Source organism: Clupea harengus, chromosome 22 (assembly GCF_900700415.2).
Source record: "Clupea harengus chromosome 22, Ch_v2.0.2, whole genome shotgun sequence".
Lineage (NCBI taxonomy): Eukaryota > Metazoa > Chordata > Actinopteri > Clupeiformes > Clupeidae > Clupea > Clupea harengus.
The window spans coordinates 606,086-624,355 of record NC_045173.1 but is presented as its reverse complement, the minus strand read 5'-3'; the positions used below and the strand labels follow the sequence as shown (position 1 = coordinate 624,355).

Genomic DNA, 18,270 nt, shown 5'->3' with positions numbered 1-18,270 from the left:
TGCCTTCCCAGGTATTCACCATTCTGATTGTGGAATTTAATGGAAAATGGCCGGATCGTCTCAACAATTATGCACAATTTATGTGGTAAATAAACAAAATAGGCAGCAAATTACAGTAAATTGATTGATTGTTAAAATGTGTCTTAATTCCGCTGCCTCTGGCCTCCTAATGGTGTTGTCTCACTCACTGAGGCAATGGGGCAGGATTCAGTGGCAGTATCAGGTGCATGATGATTGACATGGTCAGTGTTAAGACATAGGGGGATTATTCAAAGGGAAACCAACTCACTACATTGGATTGTTATTCTGCCTTATATTCAGTTGGGACATTGTAAATAGTGTTCAACAATATGCCTTAATGCCATTTTCGAATTCAGGTTTTTTTTGTAGCCTGGATGCCAGACGAACTTAGCCCCGCCCACAAAATTTTAGGTCGGGAAGTTCAGTCTGGCATTGCTCCGTTGGGGAGCAATGATGCCTTATCAAAAACTTGATCAGACCAATCAAATTGTCAGGGCGGGCTTTATACGATGATGGACAGATGATCAACCGTAACGTAATCAACCGCGTCACTTGGGTTGAAATCGTTTTCAACAAACATGGCTGCCGCTGGAGAGCTGAGATATGTGTAGATAGAGATGTTTTTTAGAAGACATCGACAGCGCATTCATTTTGAAAGAGGAACAGAAAAACGCGATCAAGGCATTTGTCGATCGAAAATATGTTTTTGCCGTCCTTCCTACGGGATTCGGTAAAATTTGTATTTTTTTTTAGCTGGCCCCGATGACGACTACGTTGATCCAATTGAGCGAAGAGGCATTTTTTCCCTGGTTCGGTTGAAACACGCCCCATAATCACAGCCCAATGGAGCAGTATCAACTCATATTCTGACTAGAATTATGAGTATCACATCGTCAGGCTAGTTTTTTGGGGAATATTAACAAAAATTGCAATTTAGATTTCAATGACATTCTAGTATCGAAAGAAATGACCATATCAAACATTTGTGAAATCAAGATAACATAACAAAAATGAGTGCGCTTGTGTGTTGTCATTTCAAATCACAATAAAAATGTAAAAAAAAAAAAAAGGTTGCCTAATCAGTCTGATGTGATTTTTATCCGTTTCTATTTAAAATGAAATAAATCAAAACATGACAGAATTTCTGGCAAACCACCCAAATTCAAACCAAAGACATTGACATGTGATCAGTGAGGGCTCCACTCACAGTGCTCGCTGCAGCCCTCTTGTTCCCCATGAAGAGGAGCTCCAAGCCCTCCACATTTTTCCTGCGGCCCCTTCTGCGGCGTGTGGGCAGTTCTGTGTCCAGCAGGGAACCGTTGGCACGTGCCCGCCCCGCCGTGCCCGCCTGCAGCAGCTCCATCTGGGCCTTCAGGGCAGCCGAGGAAGAGGAGGCCAGGCCAGCAGGGAAGACTGAGGAAGACGAGGAGGCTGGTAGGCCGTGCAGGGCTTTAGTCAGGTCCATGGCGTGGGCCTGGTCATCGGTGGCATGGGACTCTCGCAGCTGTGCCACCATCTCCATCAGATTCCGTCGTTTGGCAGCACGCTCGGCTTCAATCTCCACCTTCCTGCGCCGACGCCGACGCCGCGGTGCCGACAGACTCAGGGCGTCATCCTGCACAGAGGGGGAAGGACATTTCATCATGGAGGGAACCACATTATGAGTCCAATGTATGGAGCATGGAGTCCAATACTACAGCAAAAAGGTAGAATAACTGTGAAGAGGCCATGACAGTGGAGGTGTCAGTGTTTACCTTGTGGACCGCTGGAGACATAGTGAGCTCATCACTACCATTGAAGCTCGTCTGACCACCCAGGGACAGATCCCCCAGGCTCCTCCTCTGTAGAGGACTGTCCGTTGCCACGGAGCCGTAACCAGGCAACAGGCCTGGGAAATCAAAGAGCTGCCTTCTGTTGGAGGGCCATTTGCCCTTGATGACTGCTTCACAGATGTTGTCCATACGGTTGATCATTATACGATCCTACACACATCAAAATGGACACACAAGATTGTTGAGTGAATGACTGTAGGGTTCTGCACATGAATGGGGACTGCTGAACACATGTATAGCTGAAGCGGTTGGCTAACCTTAGGCCAGAAAGCAAAGGTAAGGGGGCGGTCGGGGATCATCTGGGCGGGTGTTCCTTCCACATCATCGGTACAGAAGTCATCTCGAGTCTCATCCCGAGCGGTGCTCAGAGAGGCGTTGCTCTCCTCATCAAAGTTCTTCCTGTCAGAAGTCACCCCAACTGAGAAGGAAGAGAGAAGAGGCGCAAGGTTACAGACCAACAACAATGAAATGGTGCTTAGTTTGACATTTCAGCCTCGCCTTTCTACCTCCAAGTCTTCTGTTGGCCAAGATGCCCCCGTATCAGTTCCATAGGAAGAGGAGTGGATTTGTGTTGGGATTGAAAATCATACCTTCCGGATGTCTAAGTATCTCGGTACACTGTAATACCGTCCAAGCCTAGGCTGGGCAATATTGCCTAAATAAATATCAATCATTTTTTACAGATTTACAGTTTCAAAATATCCCTTTAAAAGGAATAGTCTCCCATTCTAATCCAATAAATTGTTTTTAAATTCATCAAATTGCTCCTAGTTGTCCCCTAGGTGTCCATTTTGTGTTTGAGACGTTTGTTAGTATGCAAACTGGCGACGCCCCTCATAGCTCATTGGGCCCACACCACAGGAGTGAACATTAGGAGTGAACATTAGGAGTGAACATTAGGAGTGAACATTAGGAGTGAACATAGGGCCTAGACCACAGGACTACAGGAGTGAACATTAGGAGTGAACATAGGGCCTAGACCACAGAACCACAGGAGTGAACATTGGGAGTGAACATTGCCAGAGATCTAATGATTACAACGATATTAAGTTGCTTATTCCTATAACGATATACAGTATACAGATTAGATGAGACAATATTTTCTTTCCAACAACTTTTTTAGGTTAAGGATGCTTGTCTCTACAAAAAGTTTGCCTTTTGGTCCCTGGAAGGGCTTTATAAGAAGTTATTTTGAATAAGGTCAACTAGGGGCTAAAAAGCATCTGCACAAACCCAGATAGTATTGCATGTGAGATTAGTGAATCGACAACTTCAGTGTTCAAATATACACGATCATGTCGATCACCCTACAATAATAGGCATACAAAAATACAAAACCCATGTTCTGCTTAAATATCAGGTGAAAAGATTCAGAGGTATATCTTTACTTAATAAGTGACCAATAATAACAAAAATAATAATAATAATAGAAACTATTTAGAAATAAACCTGAAGTTTATCTTCTATCTCTATGTACACACACACACACACTAACATACCTTCTGCCTGAGATGATTTCTCTGATTTGTCATCATCAATTTTCTCCTCCTCCTCCTCCTCTTCCTCCTCCGAGACCTTCTCAGATTTGACTTCCCCCTCAGTCATGGGTGCCGCTGGGCTTGGCTTCTCTTCGGACACAAGCTCTTCATCTGCAGTCTCTTCTGTGAGGGGCTTCTCTTCCTCACCGTCCTTCTCAGGGGCGCTCTTCTCATCTTCCTCTTCCTCTGCCTTCTCAACTGCCATTTCTTCAATTTTTTCTTCCTTCGGCTCCTTTAACTCGTCCTCCTCCTCATCTTCCTCCTTCACCACTTCTTTCGGCGAGGCTGCACTTGATTTCTCCTCGTCCTCCTTCACATCTTCTTGCTCAGAATCACTCTTCTCGGTCTTGCCGGCGGCTGGAATGGCCTCCACCTCCTCGTTGTCCTTGGCTGCTTCCAGCTGCTCATCCTTAGGCAGGCTGGAAGGGGTGCCCTGGTTTGGGGGACTGAGAGGGGGTCCTGGCGCCTTCCCCTGGGAGAAACGTCGGTGCGCTTCCACGAAGCTCAGCTCTGGGTCATTCAGAATGTGGTAGTCCGTGCGGCTGACGCCATGCTTGGACGCTCCACGCAGCAGGTCCTCGTCATGGCGACCCGTCTCCCACCAGGCAGGCAGGTCTGAGCTGGGTTGGCACAGGAGCAGCCTCTCCTCCAGCAGCGGATGGGGTAGGACCTGTTCACGGATGCGTCGCAGCAGCTCGATGCGATACAGTGTGCGTGAGGCCCGCTCCTCTGTGATGGGGTCGATGATCAGGGTGGGATCGGCCAGGTCTGGAAGAAAAAAGCCAAAAGGAGACGAGCAGTGAGTCAAGCATTCAAGACACCTCCAGACATCTACAGCTGATGAGCAAGACATCTAGACAGTGTGTGTATACCTGTGTCAGTTTTGGCCTGCATGCGACACACACGCTTGCACATGGCCACAAAGGAGAAGTAGTATTTCTCCAGACTCTCATCGGTCTTCTTATCGAGGCGGGCAAAGGCGCGGAACTGACTCCAGTCAAAGCGCTGCTGAGGAACGTCGTAGACGACACCAAACGTGGACACCACGCGGTAGAAATCAGCCTCCTCGCGACGAGTCCATCTGCACCGCACACAGAGGGAAGAAACCGAAGGGAGGCAGGCAAACGGGTTAGATGAGGGAAGTTGGTCACTAGTTCGTTGAAGACCAGAGTTCAATTCAAAAAAAGATTCAAGCTGGAACCGACCAAAATGAGCAACATCAGACATCACAAGAACACACACACAGTGCAGCAGCACATCTCCAGGAGGCCTACCTCTGCCGTCTCTCCTTGAAGTAAGCTCCAGCGTCGCCCGTGATGGCCGCCCCCTCTGGGATGAAGGGCGCTCCTTTGGTCATGAACGGCCCGCCTTCTGCCAGAAAGCTGCCCACCTCTGGAGCTGCATAGGCTCCTCCTCCCTCACTGGCCACAGCCAGGAGGTCTTCCCGGAAGCGGCGTCTGCGGCGGTCAGGTTTGGTGAGGGCCTCCTGCCGGAGCTGCTCCCTCTTGTGTGTGCGCTGGTATGCAGTGATGAGCCGGCGGAGTCGAGCAGTCAGCGCTGAAGCCGGGGGCCAGTAGAGAGTTCCCCCTTTACAGTTCTCGCCTGCTTTCACTAAGGACAACACACAATGAGAACGAGCATGAATGTGTTATTAAAAATCACACAAACAAGTAAACCCAGACCTACATTAGCATGAAGGTGTTATTAAATCACACACACAAGTAAACCCAGATCTACATTAGCATGAAGGTGTTTAGGTATGACAGACTGCTCAGTGGCAGCCATATTGGATCACAACTGTGACCTCTGGAAAGACAGCAGCCAGCCTGCGTTGCAGTAGCATATTTTCCCAACTAACCACACTGTTAATGAAATGTTACCTCATGCCATGGAATTGCGAGTGCTACTAGCCATTGAAAAGTTGTATGAAGTAGGGATGGGCATTTCTCCTGCACCCCCTCCCCACACAGTGAAACCGCTAAATAAACACGCGCTATTGTGTGGGAATGGACGCTAAGCGTTGTCAATGGACGCTATGCTTGTCTAGTTGCTATGCTAGATATATAGCTACCTAGGGAAACTTTTTTTATAACCTTAAACGGTTTAAATGGAAGATTTAACATTTGCATGAAATGATAGCTAATTATCAAGCTGGTGTTATAGTCTCCTCGATTTAACGTATGCAATTCTAATAGGAACAGGTAGAAACCCGCAGGGTGCCTGAGCAAATTCATATTAACAAGTTCATATTCACACAGCTCATCACATGCTAGCAGCAGCAGCACACTGTTAAGGTGGTTTCCTAAGCTAGAGAAAGCTAGGATAGAGGATTTCTACCCATCGTAGCTTTTAAGTGTGTGGTGTTTATGGTTGGGGTTGGTTTTGGCCTAACTTTATTAGTCCTTTCACACAACATTGACATTCAACAATGAAACTTCATAAAATACATATACTGTCCTAGAGAATAGCATTTCATACCTTCACTTTCAACATCCATTACTTCTTCTTTCTCATCGAGCGGTGAGTTGGTAAAATCCTGAAAGCACAGAATAAGATCACGGAATAAGAGCACAGAATAAGATGACGGAATGTACAGAACTTCAAATCAGGGGAATTCTGAAGATGTCAGTTGAAAAGAGTGTTAAAAGCTTACATCCATCTCGTCCTTGAATGCCATTCGCACCGGCTTGTACTCTGGGTCTTCATCCTCCCTGAGAAAACGGAACCATCACCACCAAAAGAAAGGAAACGAACACACACAGAGAAAATCAAACTCCATGACTTGTTTCCACATAATCCCCCATGACCAGAATGAAAGTCCAAATATGAACAAGCCATACTGATAGAAATGATACTAATTTAGGTTAGCAATGTAGAGAGATTCTGGATTGCTGTTTACTTTCTGATGTAAATTGAAACAATAAAACAAAATGTGCTGTAAGATGGTGAGTAATCATCCTTTCCATATTGCATTGTAGAAACATGACTGAATATTCTAATTATCTTTCCGCTCGTACGTTAATATCACTGATGGTCGTCAGTTATACACAAATCACCATAAGAGAACAACAAATGTAAATCTAGGGACTAATGTACTAAAACACACTAAAGAACAATCGCGTTGTCTTTCTTGGTCCCGGTGAGAGAACCTTTCAGGGGGAACACCTACCCTTCTACCCCGTCTGCCATAATGTCGGCTCCCCTCTGCTCCGCTGCGATAGCCTTGGCGTCAGGCATGCCAACGTGCTCTAGGAAGCACAGACTGGGGTCGGCTCGCATGGAGTTGTACTTCTCATAGCCTGGCAGAGACGAGAAAAACAGCCACGGGCATGAGAGGGGCACCACACACGCGGGTCATGACACATCTCAAAGCACAAAGTGATAGATGAAAAGATTTGTTTGATAAAAGATATTATTATAACAGTAAAAGAAGAAGTCCTAGTTCAAATCAACATCCAATGTGATTCCAGTTCAAATGATTGGCTTGTGTAGGAGACCTTGGGAGGGGGGGTTGGCACACCCAGTCAGACTGGTATAGAGGGCAAGAGACGCCCGTTGAAACTGTCCAAGCAGAAGAGATCTGAGCCTGTGGATCTGGACAGCGCTCGCACAGGGGGGGGGGGGGAGGGTTGAGTGGCAGCCTGGACCCACTGAGAGCTGAGAGCTGAGAGCCAGTGATCAGACCAGACCTCTACACCCCACCCCCACCCCAGTGATCAGACCAGACCTCTACACCCCACCCCCACCCCAGTGATCAGACAACACCTCTACACCCCACCCCCACCCCACTGATCAGACAACACCTCTACACCCCACCCCCACTGAGACCCACTGATCAGACAACACCTCTACACCCCACCCCCACCCCACTGATCAGACCTCTACACCCCACCCCCACCCCACTGATCAGACCAGACCTCTACACCCCACCCCAGTGATCAGACAACACCTCTACACCCCACCCCCACTGATCAGACCAGACCTCTACACCCCACCCCCAGTGATCAGACAACACCTCTACACCCCACCCCCACCCCAGTGATCAGACAACACCTCTACACCCCACCCCCACTGATCAGACCAGACCTCTACACCCCACCCCCAGTGATCAGACAACACCTCTACACCCCACCCCCACTGATCAGACCAGACCTCTACACCCCACCCCCAGTGATCAGACAACACCTCTACACCCCACCCCCACTGATCAGACCAGACCTCTACACCCCACCCCAGTGATCAGACCAGACCTCTACACCCCACCCCCAGTGATCAGACCAGACCTCTACACCCCACCCCCAGTGATCAGACAACACCTCTACACCCCACCCCACCCCAGTGATCAGACCAGACCTCTACACCCCACCCCACCCCAGTGATCAGACAACACCTCTACACCCCACTGATCAGACAACACCTCTACACCCCACCCCACCGATCAGACCAGACCTCTACACCCCACCCCCAGTGATCAGACAACACCTCTACACCCCACCCCCACCGATCAGACCTCTACACCCCACCCCACCCCCACTGATCAGACCACACCTCTACACCCCACCCCCAGTGATCAGACCAGACCTCTACACCCCACCCCCACTGATCAGACCAGACCTCTACACCCCACCCCCACTGATCAGACAACACCTCTACACCCCACCCCCACTGATCAGACAACACCTCTAACCCCCACCCCAGTGATCAGACCAGACCTCTACACCCCACCCCACTGATCAGACCAGACCTCTACACCCCACCCCCACTGATCAGACAACACCTCTACACCCCACCCCACCCCAGTGATCAGACCACACCTCTACACCCCACCCCCACCCTCCTCAACAGCTCTTTTCTCCGCTCCCTGCCGGAACATCACATGTCAATTAGAATGCATGCAGCCACACATTGTTCCTAACTACTCGGAGGCCCTGAAACCCACAGTAGTCATGAGGAGGGTTGTGGGTCATCACCAGTGTTGCCTGTGAAGGTCAACCATTTTTTAATTTAGCAATCCTCATCACAGGTACCCTGAAGACGTGGCTCCAACACAAGGATACATCAGGATAGTCAGAAGTCAGCGTTAGAGAGCAGGCTAACCTTAGCCCTTTACATTCCAATCGTTTGCCCAAAGAACTTTAGTCCGTGTTCAGCACACCGTGGCTAGCATGGTATGCTAATCTTTCCTTGAATAGCATGCTGGTAATTCCATGCAATTCATTAGCAGAAGAGGGGGGTTGGGGGTTGGGGGGGGGGGGGGTGGGGTGAGCAGCGGCTCAGGCGCTCAGTCCTGTTCAGAGTGACTGGTGGTTTTAGACGGGGTGAGAAGGATGCTGTGGTGCTTGATCCTTGTGCTATTTTCACCAGAGCATGTCTCAGACTTGCCAACTTGTGGAAAAAGGGGTATAAGATGTCTCTAATTCATTTGTGATTTGTACTATGCTGTGCACCACCTCCCAGGAAGATAAACCCATGACAATTCTATCAAAGCCATCTCTCTATTCCAGTTTAGCCGAGTGAGTGACGGTGGGAAAATGGCTCCAACTCATTTACACGCTGGAAAGCAGCCATCTTGGCGGATTAGGACTGAATGATGAAAAGAAATGAAGGAATAAATAAATAAATAAATGCAACACACAAGCAAACACTCCATTCCACACACTCACTTCATTCTAGAGCAATGTGTGTGTATCAGTATCTCCACTTGTACACAGCTGATGAGACGGTCATCTCTGACCGCATGAGAACATACATGTGTGTGTGAGGAGGAGGGGACTGTGGAGCGCGCAGAGAGAGAGAGAGAGAGAGAGAGAGAGAGAGAGAGAGAGCGAGAGACAGAGAGAGAGAGAGATATAGATGGAGAGAGAGCGCGAGAGAGAGAGAGAGAGAGAGACACACACACACACACACAGAGAGAGAGAGAGAGAGAAAGAGAGAGAGAGAGAGAGAGAGAGAGAGAGAGAGAGAGAGAGAGAGACACACACACACACACTCACCATGCTTGAAGACACCGATGAGGATGGATTTATCTGCCTCACTCTTCCACCAATCAGTGGGCACTTCAGCGTGGAAGGGCTGTGGGATCCAAATGTCCAGCTCACTGGAGAGGCACACAGAAATAATGATGAGAAACCACTGGAAAGAAAGAAGCCATTTGAGAGGGCCTTCAGATGGCCACAGGACTGCTCATCAGATTAGGGTGGCCAGCTAATGTCTATCAGCAGACATCTGGGACGGAACTGCCGTCATTAGCACCAGGCCGCTCATCTCGTTTGTACACGGCCGATCTCATTACAGCCTGGGAATGTGTGTTTGCACTGCCTTTCCCACCGCACACACACACCCACACACACCCACACACACCCACACCCACACCCACACCCACAGCACTGTTTAGAACTCAGTAAAAGCCTTCAGATACATCAATATGGGGAGCACATCTACATTATACATGCATGCACATCTGGGTGAGCCGGAGGGAGGGGGGAGGGAGCGAGGAGGGGGTGGCAGGAGTGAGGAGGGGGTGGCAGGAGCGAGGAAGATAAAAAGGTGAAGGAATAAGATGGCGGATAATGCAGCATGCCGATAGTGTCCACACACACACACACACACACACACACACACACACACACACAGGTGAGAGAATGAGGCAGAGACACGAAGGATGCGAGTGAGAAAGGCCAACCTTGAATCTGCTCCGTCCAGGATGCGGTCGGCCTGGTCTCCGATGACTTCCTGTCGGAGATAGTACAGCATGCGCACCCGCAGCAGGACTCTAGGAACACAGGCAGAGGAACAAGGTTTGCAACGAGAGCAAAAACACATGAAGGAAGAGAAAGAGGAAGAGGAAGAGACAAAGGAACAGTGCAACGGGGGGAGGAAGGGTTAAAAAAGGAAAAACAGGAAAAACAAAAGAATGAGTAAGTTGCATGGTGTGTGTGTGCCAGCAGCGGTAGCAGCAGCTCTTTGGCATGTGGCACAGCTCATCCATCATGCTGCCAGGTCTGATTAGCCACGCTGCGCTGCTGCGCTGCCCCTCCCCGCCCCCGCCCCCTCTCTCCCCCTCATGCCTGACAGATGGCGGCCCATAATCACCTCGGTGTGTGCCGCCTTTCACCCGCTTCCAACAGGTCTGCCTGGCACCTGGCCTGGCACATCGCCGCAGCAATTGGCTCGCTCAGGGAGGCCACCCATAAAGTGTGCATGCCCGCGCGTACACACACACACCTTTAACAGCTACCACTGACAGCCTTTTCACTTTTATTTCCTGTCTTAAGCATTGCTTCCACCAAGAGGCTGGGCTCCGTGGTTAACTGGATGAGCCCACTGAACACACACACTGAACACACACACACACACACACACACACACACACCTTTAACAGCTACCACTGACAGCCTTTTCACTTTTATTTCCTGTCTTAAGCATTGCTTCCACCAAGAGGCTGGGCTCCGTGGTTAACTGGATGAGCCCACTGAACACACACACACACACACACACACACACACGCTGAACACACTCGCTGAACACACCCGCTGAACACGAACAGAACACTCACACACACACGCTGAACTCACACACACACACACACACACTCGCTGAACACACCCGCTGAACACTCACAGAAAACACACACACACACACACACCCGCTGAACACACTCGCTGAACACACCCGCTGAACACTCACAGAAAACACACACACACGCACACCCGCTGAACACTCACAGAAAACACACACACACACACCCGCTGAACACACCCGCTGAACACACTTGCTGAACACACCCGCTGAACACACACACACAGGAGGCTCAACTTTGAGGAGTGGGTAAAACAGATGGTTGGCGAACTGAAAAAGAAGCTTTCATATTCATCAATCTGTAACATTTTTTGCTATCACTCCATCAACCCCCCTCTGGAAGCACATTAGAGAGCGGGAGGAGGCAAGGGAAGGGGAGGGAAGGGGAGGGGAGGGGGGCAGCACGAAGGCTTCTTTCTGCCCCTAAACTGGCTTCAGCCAACACGGCAACAACAATACTGGTAGCCAGAGCCACAGAAATTATTTATGACCTGAAATCTAAGAGGCCTCTACAAAACAAAAGAGGCCATAGTTGATCAAGCAACAGGCCCATAATGGCATACAGGTTTGCCCCCTCCTTTTAAAAACGTAACAATAAAGTCTTAAATAGCCTCTCTGGACTACGCCCTGAAAAATATACTAGTCTATGTTCAAAGCTTTGTGGCTACCTACACATTTCTTTAACTTAAATACAAAAACACAAGTATCCATTTTTCAAAGTGTCCATTTGGAAGAACCTAACATAGCAGACAGCATGTAGGTTGATAATATTTTTTCTATTTTTAAAATATACACTAAATATGTAACTACTTAATATTGGTGAGTTTTGGATCTCTGTGATGGGTGATGAATGTTGCATGTCAAAGTAAAGCCCATTGAGGCACCTCAAAAAACAAGTCCGTAGAGAAAAACTAGCAATTCAGTTTCGAGAAACAGAAAACCAAAAACCCAAACATAACCTAAACCATCCATATCAACAAGCCATAAACACAACAAATGATTGAGTTTCTAACAAGGAGATTGTTTCTAAGGTTTTAAGTCCTAAAGATCTTTAACCATGATGAAGACTATATTAAAAGAAAGCGTCTATCTTGAGCTTACTTGTTGCAGTGGTGTTTGAGATGTCTCTTGTAGCTGTCCTCCTGCAGCAGGACGTCAGGGTTGCAGTCCACCAGCCAATCGGCCTGAGGTGTGTGAGTCTGCGGGGTCTGACACTTGCCCTTCTTTCCTTTTCGACCTCGAGGCACCGGAGCAGACAGGCCTGAACACAGCAGCAAACCACAGTTATTAGCACCACCACACACACACACACACACACACACACACACACACACACACCACCTCGAGAGGCAGGACTTACCACCGTTATTAGCACCACCACCACAAAACACACCTCGAGAGGCAGGACTTGTCAAACTGTGCTAGCATGTCAAAACCATATTTCTGGAGGCCTTCATGTTGTCAATAACGGGCCGGTAACACAGTGACGGCGCTCCTCACCAGAGTGATTGGAGAGTGTGCGACTCTGACCATCTTCAGTGGGTGTGATGAGATCCCAGATGAAGCTCTTGATGTTCTCATCGCCACGGTAATGCATCAGGCAGTAGGCCAACAGTGCACGGCAGATGGTCTCCACGTCGCGCTCCCGGAGAGGACGTTTGAAGCGGCCATGAGAGAGAATCTCTCCCCAGCGGCCCCAGCTATCCAGCACAGAGGAGAAGAGAGAGAGAGGGAGAGGAGAGGAGAGGAGAGGAGGAGGAGAGGAGAGGAGAGGAGAGGAGAGGAGAGGAGAGGAGAGGAGAGGAGAGGAGAGAGAACAGGGAGGGAAAAGACTAAAATCAGGCAAGATATGGAGAATAGCACATGGTCTCCATTACTCCAGGACTGAAGAATCTCACTGGCGTCACTGCAAGTCAAAATACTCAAGTTTGAGCTGGTTCCACATTTGGTTATGTTGTGACAAATAGAAGAACAATGGGGATAATAAAGTCTGACACAGTTCAACGCCAGGCCAACCAACAACTATTAATGCCAGTCAACCAGGCATGAAGATTAACATTAGTTGGCTGGGCATGGTTGAAATGGAGGACGTTTGCAATCCTTTGCACCTATGATGTCATTGAAATTAAGGTCAGTGCATTTCAATCTCTCTTCCATTCCTCGTTGGACTAGAAAGTGGGAGGGGACAGGGGTAGGCACTTGTCTCCGTAATATGCAACACGAGCTGGGGAGGTTTCCCTTCCTCTCCCCCACACACACACACACACACACACACACACACACACACACACACACACACACACACACACACACACACACACACACACACACACACACACACACACACACACGTCTGAGCCCTGGGGGCTATGTGAAGCCTGAGCGGGGAGTCTGTGGGGTGAGTGGGTGGGTGGGTGGGGGACTAAATGGTGGGCCTTCTGATCTGATTCCATGCATCTACACGGCGTTCTCTCTCCCTAAACCCATTCAATGAAACACTGCCTCTCAGACGTGATGGATGCAATTTGCCATTTAGCCCAAGGGTCTAGACGAGTCTGAAAAAGGGGAAAAACAAGGAAGGGGCTGGGGCTGGTCAAACATGGTGCGTGCGTGCAGCCAGCCAGGGTTAGTGTGTGGCGAGTGCACAGGCCTGCCACTTAATTAACTGTGTGCATTGGAGAGCTGCACGTCGTCTGCCGCCCCAGGGACCGGCAGGCTCTGATGACACGGGCACCAGCGCTGGTGGGCTGCTGGGGATGGGACTGAAGACCAGGTCCCGTCATGGTCCATGGTGACATGACTGATGCATCTTCCGTAGTAACACGCAGTAGAGGCCCGGTTGGACTTAGTGGAGCTTGGAGACAGATGTGTACAGATGTGTGTGTGTACTATGAAAGATTGCAGTAGATTCACAAGAGAAACTCTGCCTAAAAGGTTTGGACTTGGTGACTCGGCATTATACTCTCTCTCGATGTGCATATCCATTCCCTTAGCAGAACCTTTTCAGCTATTTGCATCATCTCACGGAAATTCAGTTCTGGCTGACTGAGGTATAAGCTGCTCACCCATAGACAAGAAGGTTCTTCTCCACTCTAAAGCACTCGCTCCGTGAATACCCCTGGTTCCGGTCCTGTGGTCGTCTGGGTTTGGCCGCGGGCTTGTCCTCGGAGTCGCTCTCCAAGTCCGAGTACTCCATCATCTCGTCCTCTTTCATGGAGCTGTAGTGGCGAGTCTGCTTCCGCACTCGTGGGGTGTCGATCACCAAGGTGTTCTGCAGAAAGACAGACAGACAGCAAACACAGTCAAATCATCTACCATTAGGACCTTCTCAGGAGAATGGTGAAGTGGCCAAGCCTCACAATGTCAATGTGCTTTTGTGGAAAACAACATATTTCTGCCTCGGTATCTGATGGCTGACGGTGGTGGCTGAGTAGAAACAAGAGACTCAAACACACCAAGACTTGAGTGGAAGAGAGATCAATGAAAATCTCCCAAATGAAACATTTCTATTCAACTCAATTGAATACTTAATTCAAAATATGGGTGGAAAAAAAAGCTCATATTTAATTTGGGTCGATCAAGCCTTTTACAAAACACATGACTACCATTCCTTGCACTGTTGCTTTAAGAAAAAAATCATCAATAATTTGGCTCTATGAGTAGATGTGTACAGGACAAGACAAGGACTGGAGCAGGAGTGTCCCGACCTGGACTCTCCCACGTTTTCCCTTAAAGGCTCTGAGCCGCTAATGCATGACCCTGGCGTTCAGCTCAAACGGCTTTCCCCTCCCCCTCTCCCTCTCCCTGCTTAACAAGCCACACGTATCCAGTCGCCTCTTTACTAAAGGAGGAAAGCTGCTGAAGATTAACACTCGACGCCAAACTCCATTTCCCATGAGTCTCTAGCCCTCCTGCAGTGGGTTTAAGCAGCAGCTCACCCTTCCATGAATCTCGTCCAGGTCCAGCTCTGCCTTCTTTGCCCATTTCTGCCAGAAATCTGGGTCCTCCAGAGAAATATCAGTCCTGTTTCCAGAGGACACGAAGCTGGCCTGGAGACACACAAAAACAAACAGTCAAATTAGAAATGAGAGCATGACATCTGTGTGCGTGAGCCCCCGTGTCTGTTGAATAGGGATGTACCTTGGCAAAGGTGGATCCTTTGCCCTCTGATTCAATGGTAATGGTCTGTGTGCGTCTCTGTAAGATTTGGTCAATGTCTTCTTCACAGAATTTGGACCCCTCATCCTCCTCGTCCATGAGCGCCCCGTACGCTCCCTTACGTAGAAGGTCTTCAATTTCCTTCTTGGAGAGTTGCTGAACCTGAAATACATACAGTACATGGTAGAACGTGTTCATTCGTAATGTGTTGGAAAAATATTATTTCAGGTGAGATATTGAAATCTGGTCGTACCCCATTAGCAGCATTCTCCCTGCCACTCATCGACTGGAGCACAGCCTTGTCCAGGCCTAACTTCAAGCTGGCTTTATCAAACATCTCCCTCTCGTAAGAGTTCCTAGTGATGAGGCGGTAGATCTTCACTGCTTTTCTCTGTCCAATTCTGTGGCATCTAGCTTGAGCCTGGAAGATTCAAAAGCAAAAGTTCCATTACCCAGGGAGACATAAAATGCTGTTGTTCAATTGATGAACTAAAGATATTCTACTTGTAGGCGTATGCAACGGTAAGGCTTGGTTAGAATTCCACGTGATGAAAACTGAGAGGTGTGTTTACTTAACGCCCCCACGCTTAAAACGGTATTGTAGAACAACGTGTTCAGACCTCCTTCTCCATTATTCCTGTGGATGTACTCACTTGAAGGTCATTCTGTGGGTTCCAGTCAGAGTCAAATATAATGCAGGTGTCTGCAGCAGTCAGGTTGATGCCCAGGCCTCCAGCTCGGGTGCACAACAGAAACACAAAGCGGTCCGAGTCGGGCCGGGAGAAGCGGTCAATAGCTGCCTGGCGAAGGTTGCCCCGCACCCGTCCGTCAATCCGCTCATACGGATACCTGCAAGAGCGGCACACCAGATTTATCATCCATACCAACTCAAAAGGGATATTAATCCCTAGATTTATTATTTATTATTATTAACACTAATTATCTAACCATTTTTGTGTAATTCAGATAGCTGAAAAGTACTAGCATACCTTCTCTGGATGAGATAGTCTTCTAAAATGTCCAGACAGCGCACCATCTGAGAGAAGACGAGCACGCGGTGACCGCCGGCCTTCAGCTTGGGCAGCAGCTTGTCGATCAGCACCAGTTTTCCTGCTGCCTGGATCATGGCCTGGAGTTGGAACTCGGGGTGTTCCACGGAGTGATTTTCTCTGAATTCTTCCAGAATCTTCTCCTCAGCACCTAAATAGCAAAAACATTGATTTAGTCAATTTTATTTGAGCCTTAAAAGCAAACCCTAGACAACATCTTTTTTTTTTTTTTTACAATTTACTCAAGTTATGCAGCAAACCTGTTTAATTAAATCAATGCCATTTAGCATGTCTGTTTTGATATTTAAACCCAATGAGTAGAATTTGTTTTGGTCACATTCCGGCCATCTCCTTTTTAACAGCTTAACTGAACAACATGTATTTGTGCTGCAGTGTAGATAAACCATCTCTGGTTGACTGAGGACTACACGCACCATTGACGAGGTAGGGATGGTTGCAGCACTTCCTCAGCTCCATCATTGTGTTCAGCAGGTTGGGTACACTGGAGCCTCCGCCCCCACCACCCTCCTCCTCCTCCTCCTCCTCCACCTATTCCTACTCCTCCGCCCTTTGACAAGAAGGCAAAGTTTTTCTCCAGGATCGCACGGTAGTACTTCTTCTGCACATTGGTCAGCTCCACCTCAATGATGGTCTCCTCCTTTGGAGCCAGGTTCTTCTCCACGTCCTCCTTGAGACGCCGAAGCATCATGGGCTTCAGGATAGCCTGCAGATTCGTCACCTGTTTGGGGGAGGGGAGGGGAGGGGTGGAGAAAGAGAGCTCAGCGCCCGTGCTTCAACAAGGCAGTCTTTCAAGCGCACTGAAGAGATGCAGTCAACACTTCACCCTGGATAGTCTGTGGCATGTCATACTAAATCACATCCATGTTTAGGCAATCAGGCAGTGCATTGTTCAGACACCGAGATACGCATGTGAAATCTTTCTTGTGTGACTGATATTCTGTTTACTAAACCTGCCTCTTCTCTCCCATATAGTAGTCATATTAATAGTAATAGTACCATAACCTAGAATTCCATTGCGTTTAAGGCAACCTAGCTCTGTCCACTGGCTGTGTCTGGTTTCCCTTTACTCTAGACCATCTCCACTGTGGGATGCTGCTGCAGTCTCCACACACACACACACACACACACACACACACACACACACACACACACTCTAGACCAACAAACCGTAATGCATAATTAGTACTCTCTCCACCTGATCTACACACACACACACACACACACACACACACACACACACACACACACACACTCTGCTTACAGCTGCCCGTTCCCAACAAACTGTAATGCATAATTAGTACTCTGCTTCTGATGCACCTTATATACGTATTGTGTAGTCTATTTATGTCATAAACAAATGCCATAGTTGATATCGCTTTTTAGTTCTGTATTGCTCTGCTCATCCTTATGACAGGAACCGTATGAGCACACTATCCACATACTAAGCTGTTCTATGACCAATACCTTGAAGGCTGGCTCTCTCCATTTTTATCCACTATCAATTCTGTATGCATCATGTCTATAGCGTCTTGCATGGATCATGCATATATGCCGCAGGCATGCTAATGTTTTCTCCTGAAGCATGTGTGAATTTATCTGCTTGCTTGGGATTCTCTCTCTCTCTCTCTTCTCCTCCTGTCCTTCCTTCCTTCCCTTCAGGCTCTGGAAAGCGCCTTGAGACAATTGATATTGTTATTGGCGCTATAGAAATAAAACTGAATTGACACTAGACTGAACCAAATTCATCCAGAAGCACACTTCTAATGACTATCACAGTATTATATTCAAAAGGAACTGTAACTAGTGTTTAGCACACATCAAAGCCTGCCTGCATTTCCCCATAATATGAGACCCACACAAAAAGAGGGGTAGGTACTTCTGTGCAGCCCTGACACTGCTGGGTGCCGCTTGCAGTGATGGTTGATGCTTATTGGTTAAACACGACGTGGTTGGAACACAACAAGCACCATTTTTAAGCAAGAATTGTTTTTTGTTTCGTTTTTTTTTTTTTTAAACAGAGGGTTGCACAGTGAATACAGCTAAATCAGTTAGAGCTTAAGGTTGTTGAGGTTA

General features: G+C 48.3%; 1 protein-coding gene across 1 annotated transcript in view; it reads right to left on the bottom strand.

Annotated features, from left to right (window-relative positions):
• chd7 (chromodomain helicase DNA binding protein 7) overlaps positions 1-18,270 on the bottom strand; it is a 57,539-nt gene that overhangs the window by 3,505 nt on the left and 35,764 nt on the right. The window contains exons 15-35 of the mRNA XM_031560285.2: positions 16,736-16,915; positions 16,611-16,704; positions 16,117-16,327; positions 15,781-15,976; positions 15,381-15,548; positions 15,110-15,289; positions 14,908-15,018; positions 14,035-14,240; positions 12,470-12,669; positions 12,071-12,230; positions 10,074-10,163; positions 9,385-9,488; positions 6,561-6,690; positions 6,045-6,102; positions 5,870-5,927; positions 4,666-5,002; positions 4,264-4,472; positions 3,353-4,159; positions 2,111-2,271; positions 1,776-2,003; positions 1,229-1,636 (exon numbers count right to left, since the gene is read on the bottom strand). Of these exons, the coding sequence (XP_031416145.1) occupies positions 1,229-1,636; positions 1,776-2,003; positions 2,111-2,271; positions 3,353-4,159; positions 4,264-4,472; positions 4,666-5,002; positions 5,870-5,927; positions 6,045-6,102; positions 6,561-6,690; positions 9,385-9,488; positions 10,074-10,163; positions 12,071-12,230; positions 12,470-12,669; positions 14,035-14,240; positions 14,908-15,018; positions 15,110-15,289; positions 15,381-15,548; positions 15,781-15,976; positions 16,117-16,327; positions 16,611-16,704; positions 16,736-16,915 (4,296 nt within the window). The remainder of the gene's footprint in view (positions 1-1,228; positions 1,637-1,775; positions 2,004-2,110; positions 2,272-3,352; positions 4,160-4,263; positions 4,473-4,665; positions 5,003-5,869; positions 5,928-6,044; positions 6,103-6,560; positions 6,691-9,384; positions 9,489-10,073; positions 10,164-12,070; positions 12,231-12,469; positions 12,670-14,034; positions 14,241-14,907; positions 15,019-15,109; positions 15,290-15,380; positions 15,549-15,780; positions 15,977-16,116; positions 16,328-16,610; positions 16,705-16,735; positions 16,916-18,270) is intronic.